This window comes from Pollachius pollachius, assembly GCF_949987615.1.
Source record: "Pollachius pollachius genome assembly, chromosome: 14".
Classification (NCBI taxonomy): domain Eukaryota; kingdom Metazoa; phylum Chordata; class Actinopteri; order Gadiformes; family Gadidae; genus Pollachius; species Pollachius pollachius.
The window spans coordinates 4,338,054-4,358,414 of record NC_136947.1 but is presented as its reverse complement, the minus strand read 5'-3'; the positions used below and the strand labels follow the sequence as shown (position 1 = coordinate 4,358,414).

The window sequence follows — 20,361 nt, the reverse complement described above, 5'->3', positions numbered from 1 at the left end:
TTTTTATTTGTTTAACTATTATTTGGGCAGGAAAGCCCTTTTTAAATTATTATTATTAAGCCAAAGATTATCAACATTCCTGCCCTCTGGTTTTGGAGAATGAGGACATCGCATAGAATACAATTAATCAATTTTCTGATAAACACAAATTTATATGAACATTGTTATTTATTCTCTTTCGGAATGTAATGTATTATTTATTTAGAATTGAATGCATTGACTTGAAATCAATGGTCTGTCTTTGTGAATTGAAAATAAGATACTGATCAACAATGTTATTGAGAAAAATACCACTGATATTGCACATGCCTCCCTAGAATTGTGACTACGTGACCTATGCTGCTGCAAGGCATCTCATGCCCACACACAACTGAAACACCAATGTTGTGGCAAACCCATTTTCAATGCCATGTCTGTGAAAACTGGATTTCAATGACTGAAGGTTTAAGAAAAGCAGGCAGGGTTGATTCCCCTTGGAATTAAATGGATGTATTTTTTATGAACAAATTTGTATTTGTAGTATTACAATGTTTTTTTATGAAGCATCCATGGTGTCTTGATCCTGCATGTACAAACTTATTTCGCAGCCAAAGATTATCAACATTCCTGCCCCCCCATTCTCATTTGGTCTCATAAAACCTTACAAATATTTTTGTAATCTGTTAAACTGTTTTAAAATGAAAACCACCCCAAACCTAAATGAAACCGTTATAATGCAAAAATAAGAAATAAATCACATTATATCTCAACAATGACTGTAGTGCTGTAGTCCATTTTGTTAGTTGGCCCGACAGATTTGGTTTGTATAAAGAATTAACTCTACACATTCACACATGTGTCATATGTGTCACCCCTGGGACACATATCAGTGTCCCGGGGGCACTCAAATGACATTTGACTACTATTATTATTATTATTATTATTATTTCACTAGATATAATATAATGTAATGTATTTAATTTAACAAAAAATACAACTATTTTATAGACTTTTGTATTAAATCCATTCCTTGTCAATATGTAATGTCTTTCCGTCAATGGTGGTAGCCTACCAGTACCGGATTGTAGAATAATTTCCCAGGTTATTTCTGGTTCAAGTATCCCCACCTAGTGGGGAAGTTAAAAACAATAAAGTCACTGAAGATAGTGAACACGGTGAGAAAATATTGGACCCTAACTAATCGCCCAGAATGGGCCCCGTCTTGCCTGGGGCCCTTTTTACTAGCTTCGACATGCACGAGGACCTTCATTCATAAGACCCCTCGCGTTATTCTACCACGTTCATCGTTAGAGGTTTACCATACATAAATAATTTGAACCTCATTGAAAACACATACGCATGATAAATCGGTCATGAACAATGCAGCATCTTCTAGTTGCAGCAGTCTGAAATTTGTGTGACCAAGTTTTGATACAATTCAACAAAACAAAGTAGCCCCTTATGATTAGACTGCAACACGGAGACGCCCCCAATGTATCGTTTTATTTTATTTTTTAGAAACATATAAATCCGAAAGAGCGTGATTGTGTCCAACGCGATGCCAAATGTACAGCCCCGCGATGTGTACAGCGGTGGACCACACCGGCGGACCGCTCGGCTCTGGTCCATATCCCAGTCTTCAGCTCGTATTATCTTCGCGGTGGGTTGTGGGTGTGAGCGTAGAAGCAAAATGGCGGACTTGGCAAACGAAGGTGAGTAGTGGCGGTGTGAGAAAACAAAACAAAGACTCGGGCTATGGGCGAGATATGCGCCGGTTCCGTCTTTGGTAACCTAACAAACTATTTTAGTCCACTGGGTCACCCACGGCTCTGAGACGTTTTCAGGTCTTTCGCAAATTGAAAGATATCAACGTAAGAGAGCTAACGCTAGCTTTCGCTTCGGCGTCGGCTACCACCTGGAGAGGACTGTGTTCCCCAAGAACGCCCTCGAGTGGACGGACGAGTGTATGGGTTCGCGGTGTGGTTCAAAGTTCAGGATCGCCCCAGAATAGGAGATCCATAACGGGCTACATGTGCACACACACTAGTCGGTCCCGCAGGCAATGGCGGAGAGTGTTAAATGATAGTTTTGTAATGGATTGATTCCAGGCAGGTCCCAGTGGTGGGTTGTCTGAGGTCCATTTACGCGGGCACAGCGTTGAGGAGAGCCCAGTGATGTCAAGTCTTGCAACCCAAGGCTCTGGCTTTCCCTCTACGTCCGTGTAATAATCTGAAGAGATGCACGTTGGATGGTGAATTGTTTCAGAGTGGAACCAAGTGATTGGTGTCATTGCAAGTCACGCCAGATGACTCATTGTCAGACGTATTAGCCAGCTAGCTACTTATGAGTGAGCGCATTAGCAAGTTAGCCTAGCTTAGCTGTTAAGCTGCGCTCCGTATCTGCCGGTGGTGGAGACTATTTGCTGGTATGGATCAGCTAGTATATAATGGGACATCGGGCGAAGACGACTCTTATTTACTGTTTTATAGAAGTGAACGTCATTTGACGTCTGTTCCGTAAATGAGGAGACTGGTCGACGGGGGGGGGGGGGGGGGGGGGGGGTAAATGGGCCTAAAGATCCCAAGTGGGCTAAATATGGGTCACACGTTCACATGGTTTGCTGTTCCCTTCAAGCGTCTAATCCATCGTTGGGAGTGCCATTCAAAGTAGTATCCACGTCCGTCGCTATGTTTGTCGTTTCCCATCGGACTATTGCTGTATGCAGCGCTACAACGATCGATGTGACAGGTGTCCCTTTTAAACAGGCCACATCTACTTAAACAGCGAGTTGACTACCATGCTTCTTATACAAAACAAAACAAACAACGTGTTTGTTTAACACTCGTAGTTTATGTCGACTGATGCATTCAAACAAGTGTCGTAGACCTGTGGAAAATATCGGAAAGATGCATACGGAAGAAACGCCTTATATTCGGCTGCAGTTGTTGTTGTGGTGTGCACTTATTTAGTTCATCAGGCACAGCTAGCTTTTGCCCTGACCATTGACAAGATGGGTTTGTTTGGTTCTTCGAAGATTTCTCAGGAGTATACAGTTCTGTACTTTGTTATTGATGCTATTAATTGTGTCGGGGCACTAGTTTTAATCTGTATGTGTATGGATCTTGGTTTGCTTAACTTTCACACAATATGACCAGCCTACATCCTCTCTTGACAGAAAAGCCAGCCATAGCGCCTCCTGTGTTTGTCTTCCAAAAAGATAAAGCACTGAAGGTAAGATATACTAAGATATGGGTTGGTGCCTCAAGAAAGATGCATGTATTTTCCTTTCGGAATTTAATGTATTATTTATTTATAACTGAATGCATTGACTTGAAATCAATAGTCTGTCTTTGTGAATTGAAAATAAGAAATACTGATCTACAATGTTGTTTAGAAAAATACCACTAATATTGCACATGCTTCCCTAGCATTGCGACTACGTGACCTATGCTGCTGCAAGGCATCTCATGCCCACACACAACTGAAACACCAATGTTGTGCCAAACCCAATTTCAATGCCATGCTCTTTTTAACGGCTATAGCTAGGAATGTGTTGGTAGGGCTTTTCCCCCAAAACAACCAAGGCCTTCTGTGGCTCCCCGTCAGGGAATTGAACCCGGCCTCCCACGGCACAGGCGGGTATACTGACCACTAAATAATCATGGTGGTCACATGCACGTAAAAGATGGCACAGCAAAAATGAATAGCCTAAGCACTTAGGTCTTGGTTTAATCTGGCCCTTTAATACACAACACAAAACATATTTTGTTAGGTGCAGGGTTCCCACGCATCCTGCAAAAACCTGATTTTATAAAGTTGTTTTCCAGTCATGGAAAATGTTCAAATTTATCACGTATCCTGGAAAAAGCTTGAACCCGTCGTGGAAAATGTATGCAAGTCACGTAAAAAACATAATTCATGTTTGTGTGGGCTATGTACCAACTAAAAGTTGCACAGTTGTCAAAGATGTCGAAAGGTGTTGACTATCAGATGCCTGGCAGTTAGTGACTGACTGATTTCTTTACATTGGCCGCATGGGTTATACTACACCTCACTGAAGTAGTTTACAGTTGTCATTGATTATTGAAAAGGTTTCTATCATGCTGCTCATTCAATACAGATTAGGGTTGGGCTGCAACTGATAGTTCGTACAGGGAAACAAGAACCTCCGTGAGCATTAAAAGGTTATAGAAAGTACTTTATAAGCTTTATACTTAATACAATTATGCGCTAAAATCGCAAGATCCCTGGCGATGACTGATGGCAAAAGCCAATATTTTTTTCAGTTTTTCATTGTACACGTAACCGTTTCTGTATCCTCATCCTTCTGCTCCACCATTCCCTCCCATCAGTTTATTTTAAAACATTTAACCGACATATTGTTTTCTCCCCTCCCAGCGGTCAGCGGACGGATCGAGTGCGGAAGATGGCGAGGGTAAATCTCGGACATGATAATCATTCTCTCAGTCAACATTCCTCGTTCCATTTTAATGTCCCGAGTGTGTCCGCTGTGTTATCACCACTCTCCCGTTTGACGAGCCGTCGTCTGTCGCCTTTCCCCACGCAGATTCCGACAAAGACGAAGGAACCTATTGCCCCCCTGTGAAGAGGGAGAGAACGTCCTCTTTAACACAGCAGTTCCCTCCTTCACATTCGGGTAAGTCTCATGCCCCCCCGTTTCCTGTATAAGATGTGCTCATTTTGATTTGTATGCAGAGTGTTATGCCAATTCCTTTTTTTTTTTTCCTGTTTTTTTCCTTTCTGCAGCGCCCAAGAACAATGTATTCATGCCCTCGAGTTTCTGCCAGTCTCCGACCGGGAACTCTGACTCGGAGCCAGGTGAGTGACTCCCTATGGGGGCCAGGCCGTCTCTCGCTCTCCCCGCCATTGGTGGTCATGGCCACGGGTCCCGCCTCCCCTTGGGAGGTCCTCCTGTCTAAAGATTGCGGAGGCATGGGGTGGGTTCTGAGGTGTGTTGCCCAAAGCAAAAACCCACTCTAAATCTCAACGATTCGCTGGAGTGCCATCCGAGGGATAGGGGGGCTTTCGTTTACTTTCATTACATGTGGAATTCTGCGGTACAGCCCTTAAGTAGACTAAGGCTTCCCAGGTTGACTAATGAGAGAAAGCGTGTTGTCCCAGTGGTTCAGAAGTCCCTGGCCCTGTGTCTGGTCCAAGCAGCAGCCCCTCTGGAAGGTTCAATGTGAGGGGGGGGGGTTGCCGTGGTTATGTGTCTCCTGGTTACAAAGGTGCAAAGGCAGACTGAGGGTCTCTTTTCTTTCTTTTATTTTTCTGTTGGTCGCAGCCTCCGTAACCAGGCTGTTTCTTCTTTCTTTTCCGTTGGCTCGGTGTGTTTAACATCGGCCGGCTGTTGTGTTTCGTCTGTCCAGAGGAGAAGCCCGTGGGGTTCCGTTTGAAGCCGCCCACTCTCATACACGGACAGGCACCCAGCTCAGGTAAGTCGCTCACGGGTCGCAGGCTTCTCTTTCTTCTGACGGGTTCTACCAAGAGGAATGTGTTGCCGTCATTTCTGTTGGATTATCAGTGTCGCACGATAAACTACAATGTTGAATATCAGATCATTGACCTTCCCATGCCCATCATTAGGCATGAAGGTTGTTAGAAATGCATTTCCATCCGGAGAAAGAACCCGCCGAAGGGTGTGCAACACAGAAAAAAACCGTTGTCCGTATTATTACATTTGTTTATGAAGAGTGATTTAAAATCAAACCGTTCTTCGATGAGCCTGCGGCCCGCCTGGTCTCGGGGACCAGTACACTTCTACAGTACGTTTTACTCCCATGTTCCCTCAGTTACCCCGAAACAACGGGTCTGCAGATTAACGCAATGGATAAGATCTGTTTGGAATGAGGCCTAGCCCGGCCCATGCAGTATGGTGAGCTGATGTGTCTGTGTGTTGCGGTCGTTCCAGGCCTCCCCAGTCAGAAGCCGAAGGAGCTGCAGCGCAGTGTCCTCCGCCCGGCAGTGCTCCAGGCCCCGCCTGCCAAGACCCACATGGAGACCCGTGAGTGGCTTTAGGCCGACCTGCCCTATGGTGTGAGGCTCATTCTGGACCACGGGGGGTAGTAGAACCTGTGGCTCCTTCAGTGATTGCATTGGGCTGATCGGCCAATGCTGAAAATGTATTGTCTCGGATGCGATGCTTCATTTCCATGGGCAAAGTCACAAAGCTAGGGTAATTACCAGATCAAATTAAATATATATTTACCATTATACCATGATCTACATCAGGGGATAATGAAATGTCAGAAAGGGGGAATATAACAAAGCATATTTTTTTCCCTGCTCAAATGCTGAAGTCTCATTTGCATGAAATGAATATCTTTCCTTGAAGGTAGTGAGAAATAAGGGTGATAATTATGCAGAGCTATTCTTTGGTACTTTCAGGATCAAGTGTCATGTAAGTGGCTCAAGTAGTTCAATTTGGTATGGCTCTTGCGATTGAAAAGGTTTCTATCCCTTTGACTACACATTACCTTGGATTTATTTTGTTGGTGGAATATGGCTATAGCTGCAATATTGTCTTTTCCTCGTTGTTGAGGCTGCCTCAAGGCCCTTGCACACCAACCAGATTATCGGTCGTCAGACAGTCTGGGGAGATCAGTGACCTGAGTCTGTGTGCTGTGCGATTGGCCGTCGTCAAAGCCGTCTGTGATCTTTTCAAGCCGTCAGTGTTCTTTTCAGCCGATTGAATCGGCCATAACCAAATTGGTCCGACTGCCTTTTCTCGCCAGACTGTCCGACGACCGATAATCTGCTTGGTGTCTAAGGGCCATTAGCATTATCTCAAATATTATAATTTCATTATTACAACATGGGTGTTCTTATCATCCATTGTCACAGTGCACTGTTTCAGTTTCTGCTGAAGAACATAACCCTGCAGTTTACCATTACTAATATTAACAATGAATTTATTCATGTTATCTATCAGAGTTTGGGTAAAATCAACTATTCCCATCTCCAGAGTCTGCTAATCGGTCTATCCTAGTCATTGAAATCACATCAAACCAATGTAACTGTAGTTTGGCAGGATGTGTTCTTTGATTCTTCTCTGTTACCAATTCCCTGTCCTAAACTTAAATGATGGCCAAATCCATTGATTTTCAGTCTCATTTTCATGGACCGTCATCATCTTTGAATGTCCACGAACAGCAGGAAAAATTAACATGTTTGTTGAGGACATTTGGTTCGTGACCACCAAAGTTTCAAGCATTTCTTTCCTTCTGTCGCCTCCACACTCAATACGTATGTTCTATACACATCAGAGTCTCTGGTCATGATTCTGTTTCCTGTCTGTCCGCCTGCAGACTCCAGCTGTGGGACCAACGGCGTCAAGAAGTCTTCAGACGAGGCGGCCGAGACACCTTCCCTCTTCCTCAACAACACAGAGCATGCCGGCAGCCCGGCCAAGTCGTCGGTGAGCAGCAGTAGTAGCAGCAGCCCGCTCCTTAATTGAACCCTGCGGTCTGTTTGTAGCAGCGCCGCCCAGCGAACACCCACTGTGATCTTGGGCCGCTCCCAGCGTCAAGCCCGAAATATGAAAATAAGGTTAGGTGTCGGGCATTCTGAGGCCCAACATGGGATAGCCCTTTGCAACGTCACCATTTCGCCGGCTCATAAACCCGGCTGATAAGGCGTCAAACTGGAGGATAGATGATCACACAGGAAGATGTTTTCTGCAGGGAAGTGGTTAGAGGACCCGCTGCAAGAATGCCTGCAATGCCAGTGGTGCACCACCTTGTCAACCACCTTTTAAGACGTCACCTTGATGCACTCACTCTTGGATACCTCTTCTTTCACAGAAACACGAACACGAAGAGGACGCGGCGAGCCCCGACAAAGATGGAAACGGAGGAGAGAAGAACGACACAGACGTCGCGTCGTCTTTCGTTTTCGGTCAGAATATCAAGGACAGAGCAAAGGTCTCCTCATTTCACATCCGTTTTACTGGGCTGTTTACAGTAGCTCGCATGCTATTTATACAGGGTTTGAGTTCAAATGAATGTCTCCAGTATTTTAAGTGAGTACACTCTGCTAACACGTCTTTCTCCCCAGTTGGAGGAGAACAGTACGGAAGACAAGTCCTCGCCACAGGAGTTGGAGGGCACCAATTATTTCCTACAGTACATCTCTACTCCAAGGTGATGTTGGATGCAAAGGAGTGACTCCTCTTCCCTTATCAGTCTTGGTGGTGTGATCCGCTCCCCCAACGTTTCTGTCGGGGTTTGAACGTTCAAATCCAACGTTTTTGTTTTGTTCCGTTTTTTTCCCGCAGCTCAAAAAATGCTACAAACAACGCAGACTCCGGGGCAAAGTTCGTCTTCGGACAGAACATGTCGGAACGCGTGCTGGTGAGCTTCAGCGCTTCTTGTTTTGAGAGCAGATTGTATTTGGGATCATTAGTGACGGACGATGAGCCCTGTTTCTGGACTTTATCCGTCCTCTGGAAAGTATGGATAAACCCGGCACAGGCTTTAGTTCCGCCCGATGTAGCAAAGTGGAACGAGCTGTGCCGTAACACTGATACCGTTTCTGTTGCTGTTCGTTCTGCGAGCATGTGACCGGGCATGGGGTTCAAGGTCTTCTTGAAGGTTTGCTTTCATTTACAGAAAAGGGATTTGTGCTTGAACGCAAGTTTGTTTGTTTTTATCTATTTTAATGTTAAGCCGATAAGACCAGGAAACAGGCATTATTTTAAGACGCTCGACCTCAGCTTCAACCCCACCCCCCAAAGATTTAGTCACTCACAGTATTGATATGCTGTGAACGCGTACGACCCAGCTGTAGTGACTAAGGCAAGGATGTACAGACATGTGAAGGACATGTCTGTACAAGGTTGCATCCAATAGAGCTCCAGTAGGTTCAATAGGTCCAGCCAAACAAATTTGAAGTGTTTGTGTGTGTGTCTGTCTGACTGACTGACTGACTGACTTGCATATTGTTTCGGATAAAAGCATAGTCTACTCAATGGCCAAATGAACATGTTTCAGAGTCCACCAAAGGGGGCGTCGGCCACAGAGGAGAACAATGTTATGACTTTGGGACCCCCAGCGTCGGAACCCGTTCCACAGGAGGTCGCGACCCCAGAGAAGGGTAAACACATGTTTTGCTTGTTTCATTGCATCAGAGTGTTGGTGGCCGTTGACTTTGAATTGATGTGATGCATTTCTTTCCCCAAGTACCTTTTTGTTGAGGGACAACTACTACTACTTAAATTTCATCGATTGTTAGCCTAACAACCATGAGCCTGAGCATGTTTCCATCTGAAGTTGGACGAGTGGACCTTCACGCATGGATGCATGCTTATAGAGAAGCCTTGTGTAAGGGACTCTAACCCTGGTGGATGAAACGCACACAAGGTGGTTTAGTGGTCTAATCCTCTCTCGGGGGACGGGCTGATTGCAGAGTCTTTGGAGGAGTCCGCCGCAGCCTACACCAAAGCAACAGCCAAGAAGTGCATCTTAGAGAAGGTAGAGGTGAAGACTGGCGAGGAGGCAGAGAGCAACGTTCTCCAGGTGAGCGCACGGCCGCACTGGCAACCAGGGCCGCTCGATCAGGGTGCAAATCATACTCGCGATTATTTTGCGCAATAATAAAATCACGATTATTCAAACGATTTTTTTTGAGTTTGAAAACATGATGTATTTATTCACCATGTCTCTCCCATAAAAACACATTGTAACTGAGAGCTTTGAAATTTCGCAAAAGAATACACAAAATAGTCAAATAGAAAATGTTCAAATCGAAAATAATGTACAGATATGTATCAGGCTGTTCTGCACTTTCTATAAAACGTTTAATGAAGAAAACATTTTTTTCGTTTCAAATCGATTTATATTAGTTTTGTGAATGTTTGAGGCTAAAATCGAAATCGCGATCAGAATTCGATGAATCGCCCCGCCCCTTCTGGCACCCCTTTCTTCCCGGACTCATAACGGCCAGTGGTTATCTCTCCGGCTCACCCTCCCACCTTCCCCTTCTCCTCCCCCTTCAGATCCAATGCAAGTTGTTTGTGTTTGAGAAGACGGCCCAATCCTGGATCGAGCGGGGTCGGGGCCTGCTGCGGCTCAACGACATGGCGTCCACGGACGACGGCTCGCTACAGTCCCGCCTAGGTAAGGAGCTGAGTCTGGGCCACTCTGCCCTGGTTCAGAAGGTAGTCAGGATTAGTGATCAGATGTCGAGATATATATATATATATATATATATATCATGTTTTTACAGACAGCTCAACAAATGTCAATTTTTTTCTTGTAACATTTGTTGTCATCATTGTGTAATTTGATTGTGTAAACAAATATCAAAAAAAAAATGCTATTGCATATCGGTCCTAAAAAAAAGGTTTTAGGGATCAATCGGTCGATCCCTAGTCGTGATGGGATCGGGACATGTTTGCCACGTTTGCATCTCAGGCAGCAATGTGAGGCTGGACTCGGTCCGCCTAGGGATGTAATCCCACGGCAGTTTGTCATGTAGGTCAATTTTTTGAAGTGAAACTTCTACTGCCGGTCATATTTTCTGCCACTCAGGGCCCTTGTTTCCCTGTAGAGAAGGGCGTTTCTCCAGCTACTACTTCTTCTTTCTTCTACTTTGAGTTGGATGCAAATCGTGTGGGAACCCACATTCAAGCTATTTTGAGTTGAACCCAAAAAAAGGGAAGGTTTGACCTTGACCCTTTAAATCATTTCCTAGGGAAATGATCCGTAGCTGCAGGCAAATTACTCGCCTTGTTTATCCTCGACTCTAAAGAACACTTCTAGTGCTTCGAGGACATGCTAATCCAATGCAAATAGGGCTGCAGCCATTCCCCTGATTCTGCGGCCATCTTGGGCATTTGAGCTACGGTAACCTAGCTCGAGATGAGGTCGGACTGGACAAAATCCACCGGGTGATGACCTAACCTTTGCCCCCCCTCCCCCAGTGATGAGGACCCAGGGAAGCTTACGGCTGATCCTCAACACCAAGCTCTGGCCCCAGATGCAGGTGGACAAGGCCAGCGAGAAGAGCGTGCGGATCACTGCCATGGACACAGAGGACCAGGGGGTCAAGGTCTTCCTAATAACGGTAAGTGCCGCCCCCCCCCCCCCCCCACATTCTATGGTAAATGGACTGCATGTATATAGCGCTTTTATCCAAAGCGCTTTACAATGTTGCCTGACATTCACCCGTTCATGCACACATTCACATACCGACGGCGGTGTCAACCACGCAAGGCGACAGCCGGCTCGTCGGGAGCAGCCTCTTCACGGACACCTCGACAATCAGCTAGGAGGAGCCGGGGTTCGGACTAGCAACTTTGCGTTTACCAGCCAACCCGCCCTACCTCCTTCGCTACTGCCGCCCACATCGCATGACTATAGGACACTATAGCTGGCCTTGTCACACCATCACACGGGAAGCTTGCGGTTTCCAACTGCAAGTTTCACTATTGAAATTAGGATGTTTTCACAAAAGGTTCACAAATGTTTCATTTTCCGTCAGTCTTTAAAGAAGGCTGGAAGAACAAATCTGAAAATATTAAAACCATAGACTAGAGCGGTGACTGTTTCTCACCGTCATTGGTCCGAGGAGACCCAAGGCGACGTGGGTGGGGGGAAGAGACGTAATCGTCCCATACAACTCCCTCCCACAACATATTCGTGATTCCCAGTCCCTCACCATCTTCCAGTCCCACCTCAAGACCCATCTCTTCTCTTCTGCCTACTCCTAGACAATCAACCCCCATCAACTCGGCATTCCTTTTTGTTTACTTATTTGTTCGGTTGTTCTTTGTTACCCATGTCAAGCGCTTTGAGTGCGGGGAAAGCGCTACACAAATACCATGTATTAGTATATGCTTCACATGAACCTCCTAAGATGGTTCGCTATCTCGGGATATTGGGCAGTATCCCATGATTGAGATCTCTAACTCGGGTTATTGTTTTCATCGCGTGATGGGCGTCTCGTCACGCTTATAAAAACAAATAAACCGCTGATAAAAACAAATAAATCTCGGCAATCTCTTATTTGTGTGTTCCCGTGTAGTATATACTAAACGTTAGGGCTGGGTATTGCCAGGTACCTTTCAATTCAATTCGATTCTTTAGGTCTTGGTTCGATTCGATTTGATATTGATCCAATTGCTTCGATATCGATTCAATAATACGTGCAGATGACAAAAATACCTAAATATTATTTAGAATTAACCATTTCAAAATGAATTAACCATTTCATCGTGCTTTAACTAGCACAAAGGGAATACACCATTGTATAGTATTGTTCCTGAGCTAAACTTGCAGCATAAAAGTAATAATCATAACATGGACAAATGTAAAAGGGCATGTACATTGAGGCATACTCGCTCCTAGGTTACAATGTCTGAGTATGCTTCTTTTTTCTTTTTTTTCTTTTTTTCTTTTAATGGAAATAATCAATTTTCGAAAAAATTCTGAATCCAAATTGAATCGAGAACAAATAAATTGCAGTGCATTGACGAATCGATATTTTTACCCAGCCCTACTAAACGTGAACACAGTATATCACGTGTAGTATATACTCAACTCAAACACAAACACACAAACGTGAATAATTATTATTGTTAATTGTTGTTGTTGTTGTTATACACGCCCCTGCGCATGTCCGCTCACCCTTCCCCGTGCGTTGTGCGCCCTCCAGGCCAGCTCTAAGGACACGGGGCAGCTGGCGGCCGCGCTTCACCACCGCATCCTGGCCCTCAAGAGCCGGGCGGACCAGGAGCCCGAGGTCCCTGCCACGGTCGCCCCAGAGGCCGAGGTCTCCCAGTCCAACGAGGAGGACAGCGACGAGGACCAGGTGGCCAGCTCCGCCACAGGTGAGCTGTCTCCACGCCCGTGTCCTAGTGGAGCCTATAGGGGACGGGGCTTCACAGCGCTAAAGGCCTGATTGTGGTCCCACGGTCACGCAACGCCAGCACCACGCACGCACTTCGAACGCGGTCGTGAACCTTTGTGGTTCTGCGTCGGGTTAGCAAGCAAGCAAGCAAGCAGGCAAGCAAGCAAGGGCTGTGATTGGTCCGCTCACTTTAGTGAGCGGACCAATCACAGCCCTTGCTTGCTGCGTCGCCTCGACGGAGGGTTCCGATTTTTGGGAGGCGGGCGTCAGGCCCTTGCGGTTGAAGCAAGGAGGGTCGGTAACTAGGGATGTTAACCGATGACCGTTTGACCGCCGGTTGACCGTATCAACGCTAACCGATCAATCTTGTCGCTTGTCGGTTAAAAAGTGTGTTGGTTTCACTTCACACCAAAAGACGATCAGACGAGGTGACTTACTGGAAGTTGGACGGACAGCGCGTCTCTAGCCCACTATTTAATTTCTCCTCAAGTCTTAATTATTCCCGCATGCAAGCAGCGGAGAATATGATCTCTAGATTATTATGGACAGTAGTCTAAACGCTATAAGACTACAGTTAGCCATCTCATTCCAAGATCCTTTTGTGTGAAGTGAAAAAGATTATCCCTCACACTCAATTTTTCCGTCTCCTCAAAACTACACAAGCGGCGTTTCTTCAGAGCTGTCATTTTCTCTAATGAGCAGCTCCTTACGCTGCCCTCTTTCGATTGGCCCCTGGTGAATCCCGCGCAGGGTCTCAACCAATTCAAACACAGGTCGTGCCGCGGTTAGAGGCAGTTACCAAATAGCAGGCAGCTGGCACGGCTCGAAATGGTTATTTCAAATGGCACATTTTAATCTGATCGGTTAAGCGGTTAATGAGGCTCGGTGGTCGGTCAAGAATATCTTCCATTTTCGCCATCCCTATCCGCAACCCCCTTGCGTTGCGTGAACGTGGGACCATAATCAACCCTTAATTGCGATTCTTGAGGGTTGACGAAATTCTGTAAATATTTTATCCAATGCTAAGATGTATTTTGTGTGAATCTTTCTCGTGTTGTAATCGTATGTATTCCCACATGATACACCCATACCTTTAGTATGGGCTCAAGGTTAACCCTGGTGTTCTACTGAACTGGGACCCAGCAGTCCTTTGTTTTAGCAGAACTTGTCAGGGAGACGGTCTGATTGGTGAGACAGGTCCACCATTGTTCTTTTAGTTTTTTCTATGAATGTGGAGGAACTAACATAACAATGTATGCAAATTGACTATAATCCAACTACACTATAGGCACCAACTGTGAGATTGAGTTCTTCTACTAGGAAGTATTGCATTACTTGCATTCATCAGTGTAGTTATTTTTTGTACAGCCGTATTGTTTACTGAAAGGATGTTGCAATCTGAATTATCTTTTAGAGTTTTGGATGATAACCCTTAATCTCAAAAGAGCATATTGTGACGCATGTGTTGTGACGCATTTTGAGGTATAGGTTATTATTCTCGTTTAGATCTGATGTTGGGTTCTTGAGTGTGTGTGTGTGTGTGTGTGTGTGTGTGTCTTTAACTTTCTCACCCCAACTGAACTGTGAGAAGCTTTGATTATGATGTGCAAGGCAACAGCACACTCTGCTGGACTAAAGGCCACATTGGACAATTCAATATTCAGAGACGTCTATTTTGGTCATTTACCATTGAGGCTTTTTTTTTTTGTCATTTACCAATGACTTGTCATTGACCGCCAATTAAAAAGATAAGGCGAGGCCACTCATGTCTTTACCCTTCATTTTGTTGTCCGTTGTGTTTCTCTCTCTCTCTCTGTCTCTCTCTCTCTCTCTGACACAATCGCTCTCGCTCTCTCTCTCGCTCTCTGACACAATCTCTCTCTCTCTCCCCAGGGAACTCAGAGGGGGGCGAAAACCAGGCGGCAGGAGGCACATAGCGTCTCACCCCCTCCCTCTTGGGACGGCCTCCTTAGGATGATGCTGCTGTTGGAGGCATTTCGCTGTAGGCATCTCTCCATGGACACCCGTTGACCAACATGGGTCCTCCAGACCAGTTCCTCTGGATATTTAGAAGTCTAGCTCCAGGAATTACACCCACCCCACCCATTGACCCACTTGTCACCCACTCACCCTCCCTCCAGACCACCCTGCCTCCTCCTCCTCCTCCTCCTCCTCCTCCTCCTCCTCCTCTTATTCCTTAGGCCCGGACCTCCCCCCCCCCCCCCCTCTTCCCGACTGTGCAGTTCATCTTCTCTGCATTCAACTTTAATATCTGGAGTCGTTGCCCCTTTCCCCTTTCCCCTGCCCCACCCCCACACCCACCCACCTGTTTTTGTGTTACTATTTTCGTTTTTTCGAGTACTATATATATATTTTTTTTCTTCCTTTCGATAGCGAAAAAAAATACAAAAGACTTCAAGGCTTTGGTTTGGGACTTGTCTGCTCATCATATTGATGAGCGTAAGGGTGTTCTCCTCTACATTTTAGAAAAACGCAACACGAACACACACACACACACACACACACACACACGAACACACACACACACACACACACACACACACACGCACACACACATGCACACGCGTATGGCACATGTTAAGACTGCAGTTTCTACTTTCGGGGGACCTTTTTACTCTGGGTCGCCCCGCCACGACCCACGGGAACGCCGCCACGCTCCCGGAGGAGCCCGACCCGTGCAAGCGGGCGACCGGCCGGAACGCCGTCTCCCACGACGACCGAACCCGGCTTCCACCCTTCTCTGTACCCAGCACCGCCGACCCCCAATCCCCCCTCTACTCGTTCCACTGATGTAGTTGTTTTTAGGTTTTTTTCCCAGCAAGCATAATTTATTTTTTAGTTTTTCTATTTTTCCTTTCACATAAAGGCAACTTAACACATATGCACTGTTTGTTTGCCCCTCCCCGAGGTACACGTCACCGGTCGTCAGACGGACGTTCCCTCCGCTTCCCTAGTGAGTTAGGCTAGTTAACACAAGGACGTAATCAATGCAAAAAGCTCCCGAGTCGCGGGTTCGATGGTATGAGGCGGCTTTCCTCCCCCCCCCCCCCCCCCCCCCCCCCCCCCCTTCCCCCCGGAAGGTTTGGCCGAACATGGTGGAATGTGTCTTAGTCACCCCCCCCCCCCCCGTGTGTTTTTTTTTTGTTTCCCGTTTGCTTTGTTTAGTTTCTCTCTCTCTCGAGTCTAACTCCACACTGATTGACATTCTGCAAGTCAGCGGCTTCTCTGTCCAAAACATCCTAAGGGTTTATATTGTGTTGATACATATTTTTTTACTTTCGAAATATTATGTAAAACTGTTAATCCATCTCTGTTTGGGAGAAGAAAAAAAAAAGAAAAACTACATCTTGGAATGATGGACTTATTTTTGTGTGTGGAATATTGGAGTGTTAACTGTTAATTCCCTTAAATGCCATGTACATTTGAATATATCATTTAGTAGCATACCATGTTTCTCAACTTCCCCGACTGACCCCCCCCCCCCCCCCCCCCCCCCCCCCCCCCTTTACAGAAATAAAAACATTTTGGACTGACCTCTGTCTCTTATTTCACATCCTTGACCAAACCCAACTTTAAGGGGGATTTCTTTAGAGGTTTTTATGGATTGAGTAGTTTGCATGAGACCCACAAACGGTACTAAACTTGCACATTTGAATCGTCAAATTCCTCTTTATATCGTTATAAATGTAGGCAAACATCCAGGCACATTTGACACTTCATTTGGTTTGTTTGTCTGAAACAAAAATGCCCTCTTCCTTTTTCTGCAATGTTGAGGTTCAATTTTCAATTTGGAACCTAGATGGGTGTTTCTGAAGTAATCTGATCCGTTTTAAAGTCAGATATTTGATCTTTTCTAAATCCAGTTTTAATTTTTTTTGTGAGTGCACTCTATTCATCTTGCTAAACCTTGACTTATCAAATTTTGCCATTTCATCTTAAGCCTCAAAGCTTTCCACAGTCTCACGGATCAATTGTTTTAATTTCACATACTTCTAGCGTGACGGAAAATATGAAAATTGTGAAGTTGTTTCGACGTAAACATGTTTTTTGTTTGAGATATCACAATGACTCATGTTCTGTAAACATTTATGAACATTTAATATTCACTACTCCACCAGGGGATGCTAGAACTGTTAGAAACCGTTGCTTACTTCAGTCTGTAAATCGCTGAAATAGACCTATCGGAAGCGTCGTACTTTGCATTCATGATCTGAATAGACGTCTTCCAAAACAGCCCATCTATTGAATAAATTAATTAGTGCTCTGTCAAGCAAGGTCTCTCCCAAAATAAACACTCGTTAACTTACAGAAAAGTTGGATGCATTGGACTTGGAGAGTTACATAATGCAATGGCATTTTTTAATGAGCCGCACTGGCAATGCTTCACGATTTCCATATGTTTAAAGGAAAACATTTAGCAGGCTCTGAGTCAGTCCTAATAGTTGAAATTCAGGTTTGCCAATAGCTTGGAGTTAGAGTAAAAAAAAGATCGACTGCTTAATAGTCTTTCCTTTTCTCATGAATATAAAATATGCAGAATCATTTGATTTAAATATATGAAAGCCATATATATATGCCATAGATAAAAATAGGACTTAATAAAAAGTAGACCCAGAAGAAAACTTTCTTTAGGCTTCTTGAAAACGTTTAGAGAGAGCATGAGGAATGTGCCCTATACAGTAGGCCTTTTTGTCTCTACAGGATAACCCTGTATTATTGACTCATAACATCTCATTAGTACCAGGGCAATATTACCAGAAGCCAGAAGGGCCAAAGGCTATTTAACAATTTATCGCTCTTCGATATCTCTATTAACTTGTTATCTTTTGCCACTGGTTTATGTCTGACGAGCTGGAGGGTTTTCAAACAGCTGTCCCACTCCCTGCACGTGAAAAAAGCCCATTTAGCATAGATCCTCTGATGTTTACAAACAACCGCAAAACCCTGAAATGTTTCTCATTCCATACATCACAGAAACGAATCTCGAGGATTTATTTAAGTTAAGTACAGACTGTCTGGGAAATAATTTTGAGATAACCGGATGAACGGGGTTATTCTCTTTATTTACAACGTCTACCATCTAATGCTGACATAAATTGTTTATATTTCGAGACATTTTTAACAGTGGACGGGAAGAAAACTGAAGCAGTCGCATCTTTCAACCCTATGAATCACAGCCCATTTCTGGCTACCAAATACCAACTCAAAGGTTTAATCTTAATGTCTGTAATAATTAATACAGCATGTATCAATGGAGTTTTATTGAATTCTCGTACTGCATATTTGTGATAGGTCTATCTCTGCGACATGAGCTGAGTTGTACGACATGCTGGTCACGCGCAGACAGTCCTTGTTCAGTTCACACCGTCAAGCCACTCGTGTTCCCAGAGGGAGTGAAAGGATGCACGGATTACAGCTGCAGACATTGCATCTGTACAGGCTTTCTTATCTGGACGTCGAATCATGCTTATAAAAAGCCACTTTTTGTAAAGGAGTCATGGCTTTCAGTCAACGTGAGTTGTTTTGGCAAAGCTTATAAGACCATCGTGTCAGAATAAATTAAGCTGTGGCAGGCAGAACGATAAAACTGTGCAATGCAAATGTTAAAATAAGAATTCCTGCACTGATTTAAGTGAGCAGGAATTTAATGAAACTTTATATCAGTGAACAGTCATTCTCTTTTATGGTAGTGTCTATCTATCTAGATAGTTATCTAATGGGACAGGTTCATAATTCCTTCAGAAAGCAGGGCTAAACATGAACTCTTCAGGTAGAATTATAGATGATACTAAAAGTTGATTCATGAGGGAATATAGTCAATAGACTGTTAGTCAAATAAATTAGTTATGTGTGCATAATTCCCGTAATTTGCCTCATTGGATGTATGTCAAAATGACAACAATTTAGTTAGGGCTGACAAAAAATTCTGGCAGGTCATAGGGTCTTGCAGAGTGGCTGGCTGTTTAATGCCAGCCAGGTCCCGGTAAGAGAGAGCAACGCTACTGTATGTGTCAAAAATGTGCAACACTCTGATTAATGACTTTGTTGTGGGTGAAATTTGACCTTTGACCTGGTTTTGGGAGCCAAATTAGACTTTTCACCTAATAGTTAGTCTTTTCACCTAATAATTAGGCTAATGAATCAACAACCTGACCCCCAATCCAGCCTCCCTGCCCACGTGGCATGCAAGTGTGTGATGATAGTGATGCCTTTTTTTTTTTTTCAGAAAAGTGTTTTTGTATCAATTTTAAATTGTTTCCCACCCGCAAAGTATAAAAACGCAGGACACTCGAGGAATTGCACATCGGTTGATTGAGAGGTGCTGATTCTTCTTTGTCCAGAATTTTGACTCACAACACATGTCTGGGCAAGTACACATTGATGCCTTACTTGATGTGTTGTGGACTGAAGAACCGGGTCAAATACTTGTATGTGGAAACATAGCCAACAGTGCAAAATATATGATTCTGCTTTGATCGTGAGATTAGATTGGAACTTTTCAATTTAAAAAATGTTTGCCATGTATACAATAGCTCCAAGTCAATTGTTTGGAACGATCATGTTTACTAAATAACGAACAGAGGAATCATGGAAAATAGTTTGATCATCTTTCTGGGGCTGCCAAGAGCTCTACAACAAAGTTGAAATTGGGAACCTCCGAACGTTATATCAAACCTGTTTGATATTATCGTGCCCGAGTGCAAACAGGTAGTGTGGGGGTGATGACCTGCAGAGACTGAGATCGGAGATTACGCTGGAAACAGCACAGGATATACAAGATTAAGAATGACACATTATGAGAGCTTTTTGAAGAAGTGTTCTTACACAATTTCTTTTTTTGTGAAATAGATCTTCTTTATCTAAATTTATATTTCCATTTTGCTGTCTTTGGCGACATCTTTGGCGATAAGCTGTAACTGTTACGATAGATCCAAACGATGTCGCAACCGACACCCAGTTCGTAACATTCATAACACTGCCTCAAGGACTGTCATCAGTGGGCCATAGTAATCACCATTGTGTTACCTCATTTGGTGAAAGATAAGATAGTGCCCTAACCGACATTTATTTACCGGGAAAATCTTCAAATTGGCACTTTAAGCTTCTCGCAAAGCTCTAGCTTTCTGAAGTGAACATTGTTTCTCTCTGAATTACTATGAACGAGAATTTGTTGACAGTTATTTCAAAACTAAATGTGTGTTTTATCCTAGCTATTTACCATCTGTTTCTAGGATAAAGGAGAACATATTTGTGATGTTTGAGAAATGTTCATTTTAAATCGATATGTTGTCTAGCATAGGCAGCTGGGCTTCTAGTGTTTAAGTAAGATCAGCTTCCCTGATGTTTAATATAGCTTTTTGTTCTGCAAAAGCGTTCTTTAGCTGATGATCAATCTTCAATGAAATTTGAAATCAGTTACCAACCAACAAAATACTTATAGCTTTACTAAGAATAGTCCTCCTAACAGTTGCTGTTGTGCTACAGATAAAC

The 20,361-nt window shown here is 44.2% G+C and overlaps 1 protein-coding gene across 2 annotated transcripts; it reads left to right on the top strand.

The window, feature by feature from the left end:
* Positions 1 to 1,636: 1,636 nt before the first annotated feature.
* ranbp3b (RAN binding protein 3b) lies at positions 1,637 to 15,460 on the top strand (the record flags this gene model as incomplete). Of its 2 annotated transcripts, XM_079751639.1 has the most annotated exons (17): positions 1,637 to 1,691; positions 3,155 to 3,210; positions 4,378 to 4,414; positions 4,547 to 4,636; positions 4,747 to 4,818; positions 5,370 to 5,435; positions 5,912 to 6,004; positions 7,308 to 7,417; positions 7,803 to 7,922; positions 8,056 to 8,141; positions 8,276 to 8,351; positions 8,991 to 9,093; positions 9,406 to 9,515; positions 9,995 to 10,115; positions 10,922 to 11,064; positions 12,655 to 12,829; positions 14,743 to 15,460. In XM_079751639.1, 17 exons carry the CDS (start codon positions 1,670 to 1,672, stop codon positions 14,784 to 14,786), a joined length of 1,524 nt encoding a protein of 507 aa, XP_079607765.1. In that variant the 3' UTR covers positions 14,787 to 15,460. The 2 variants fall into 2 exon arrangements, with proteins under 2 accessions (XP_079607765.1, XP_079607764.1); XM_079751638.1 differs by lacking the exon at positions 1,637 to 1,691 and having other exon boundaries at positions 3,127 to 3,210.
* Positions 15,461 to 20,361: the final 4,901 nt, after the last annotated feature.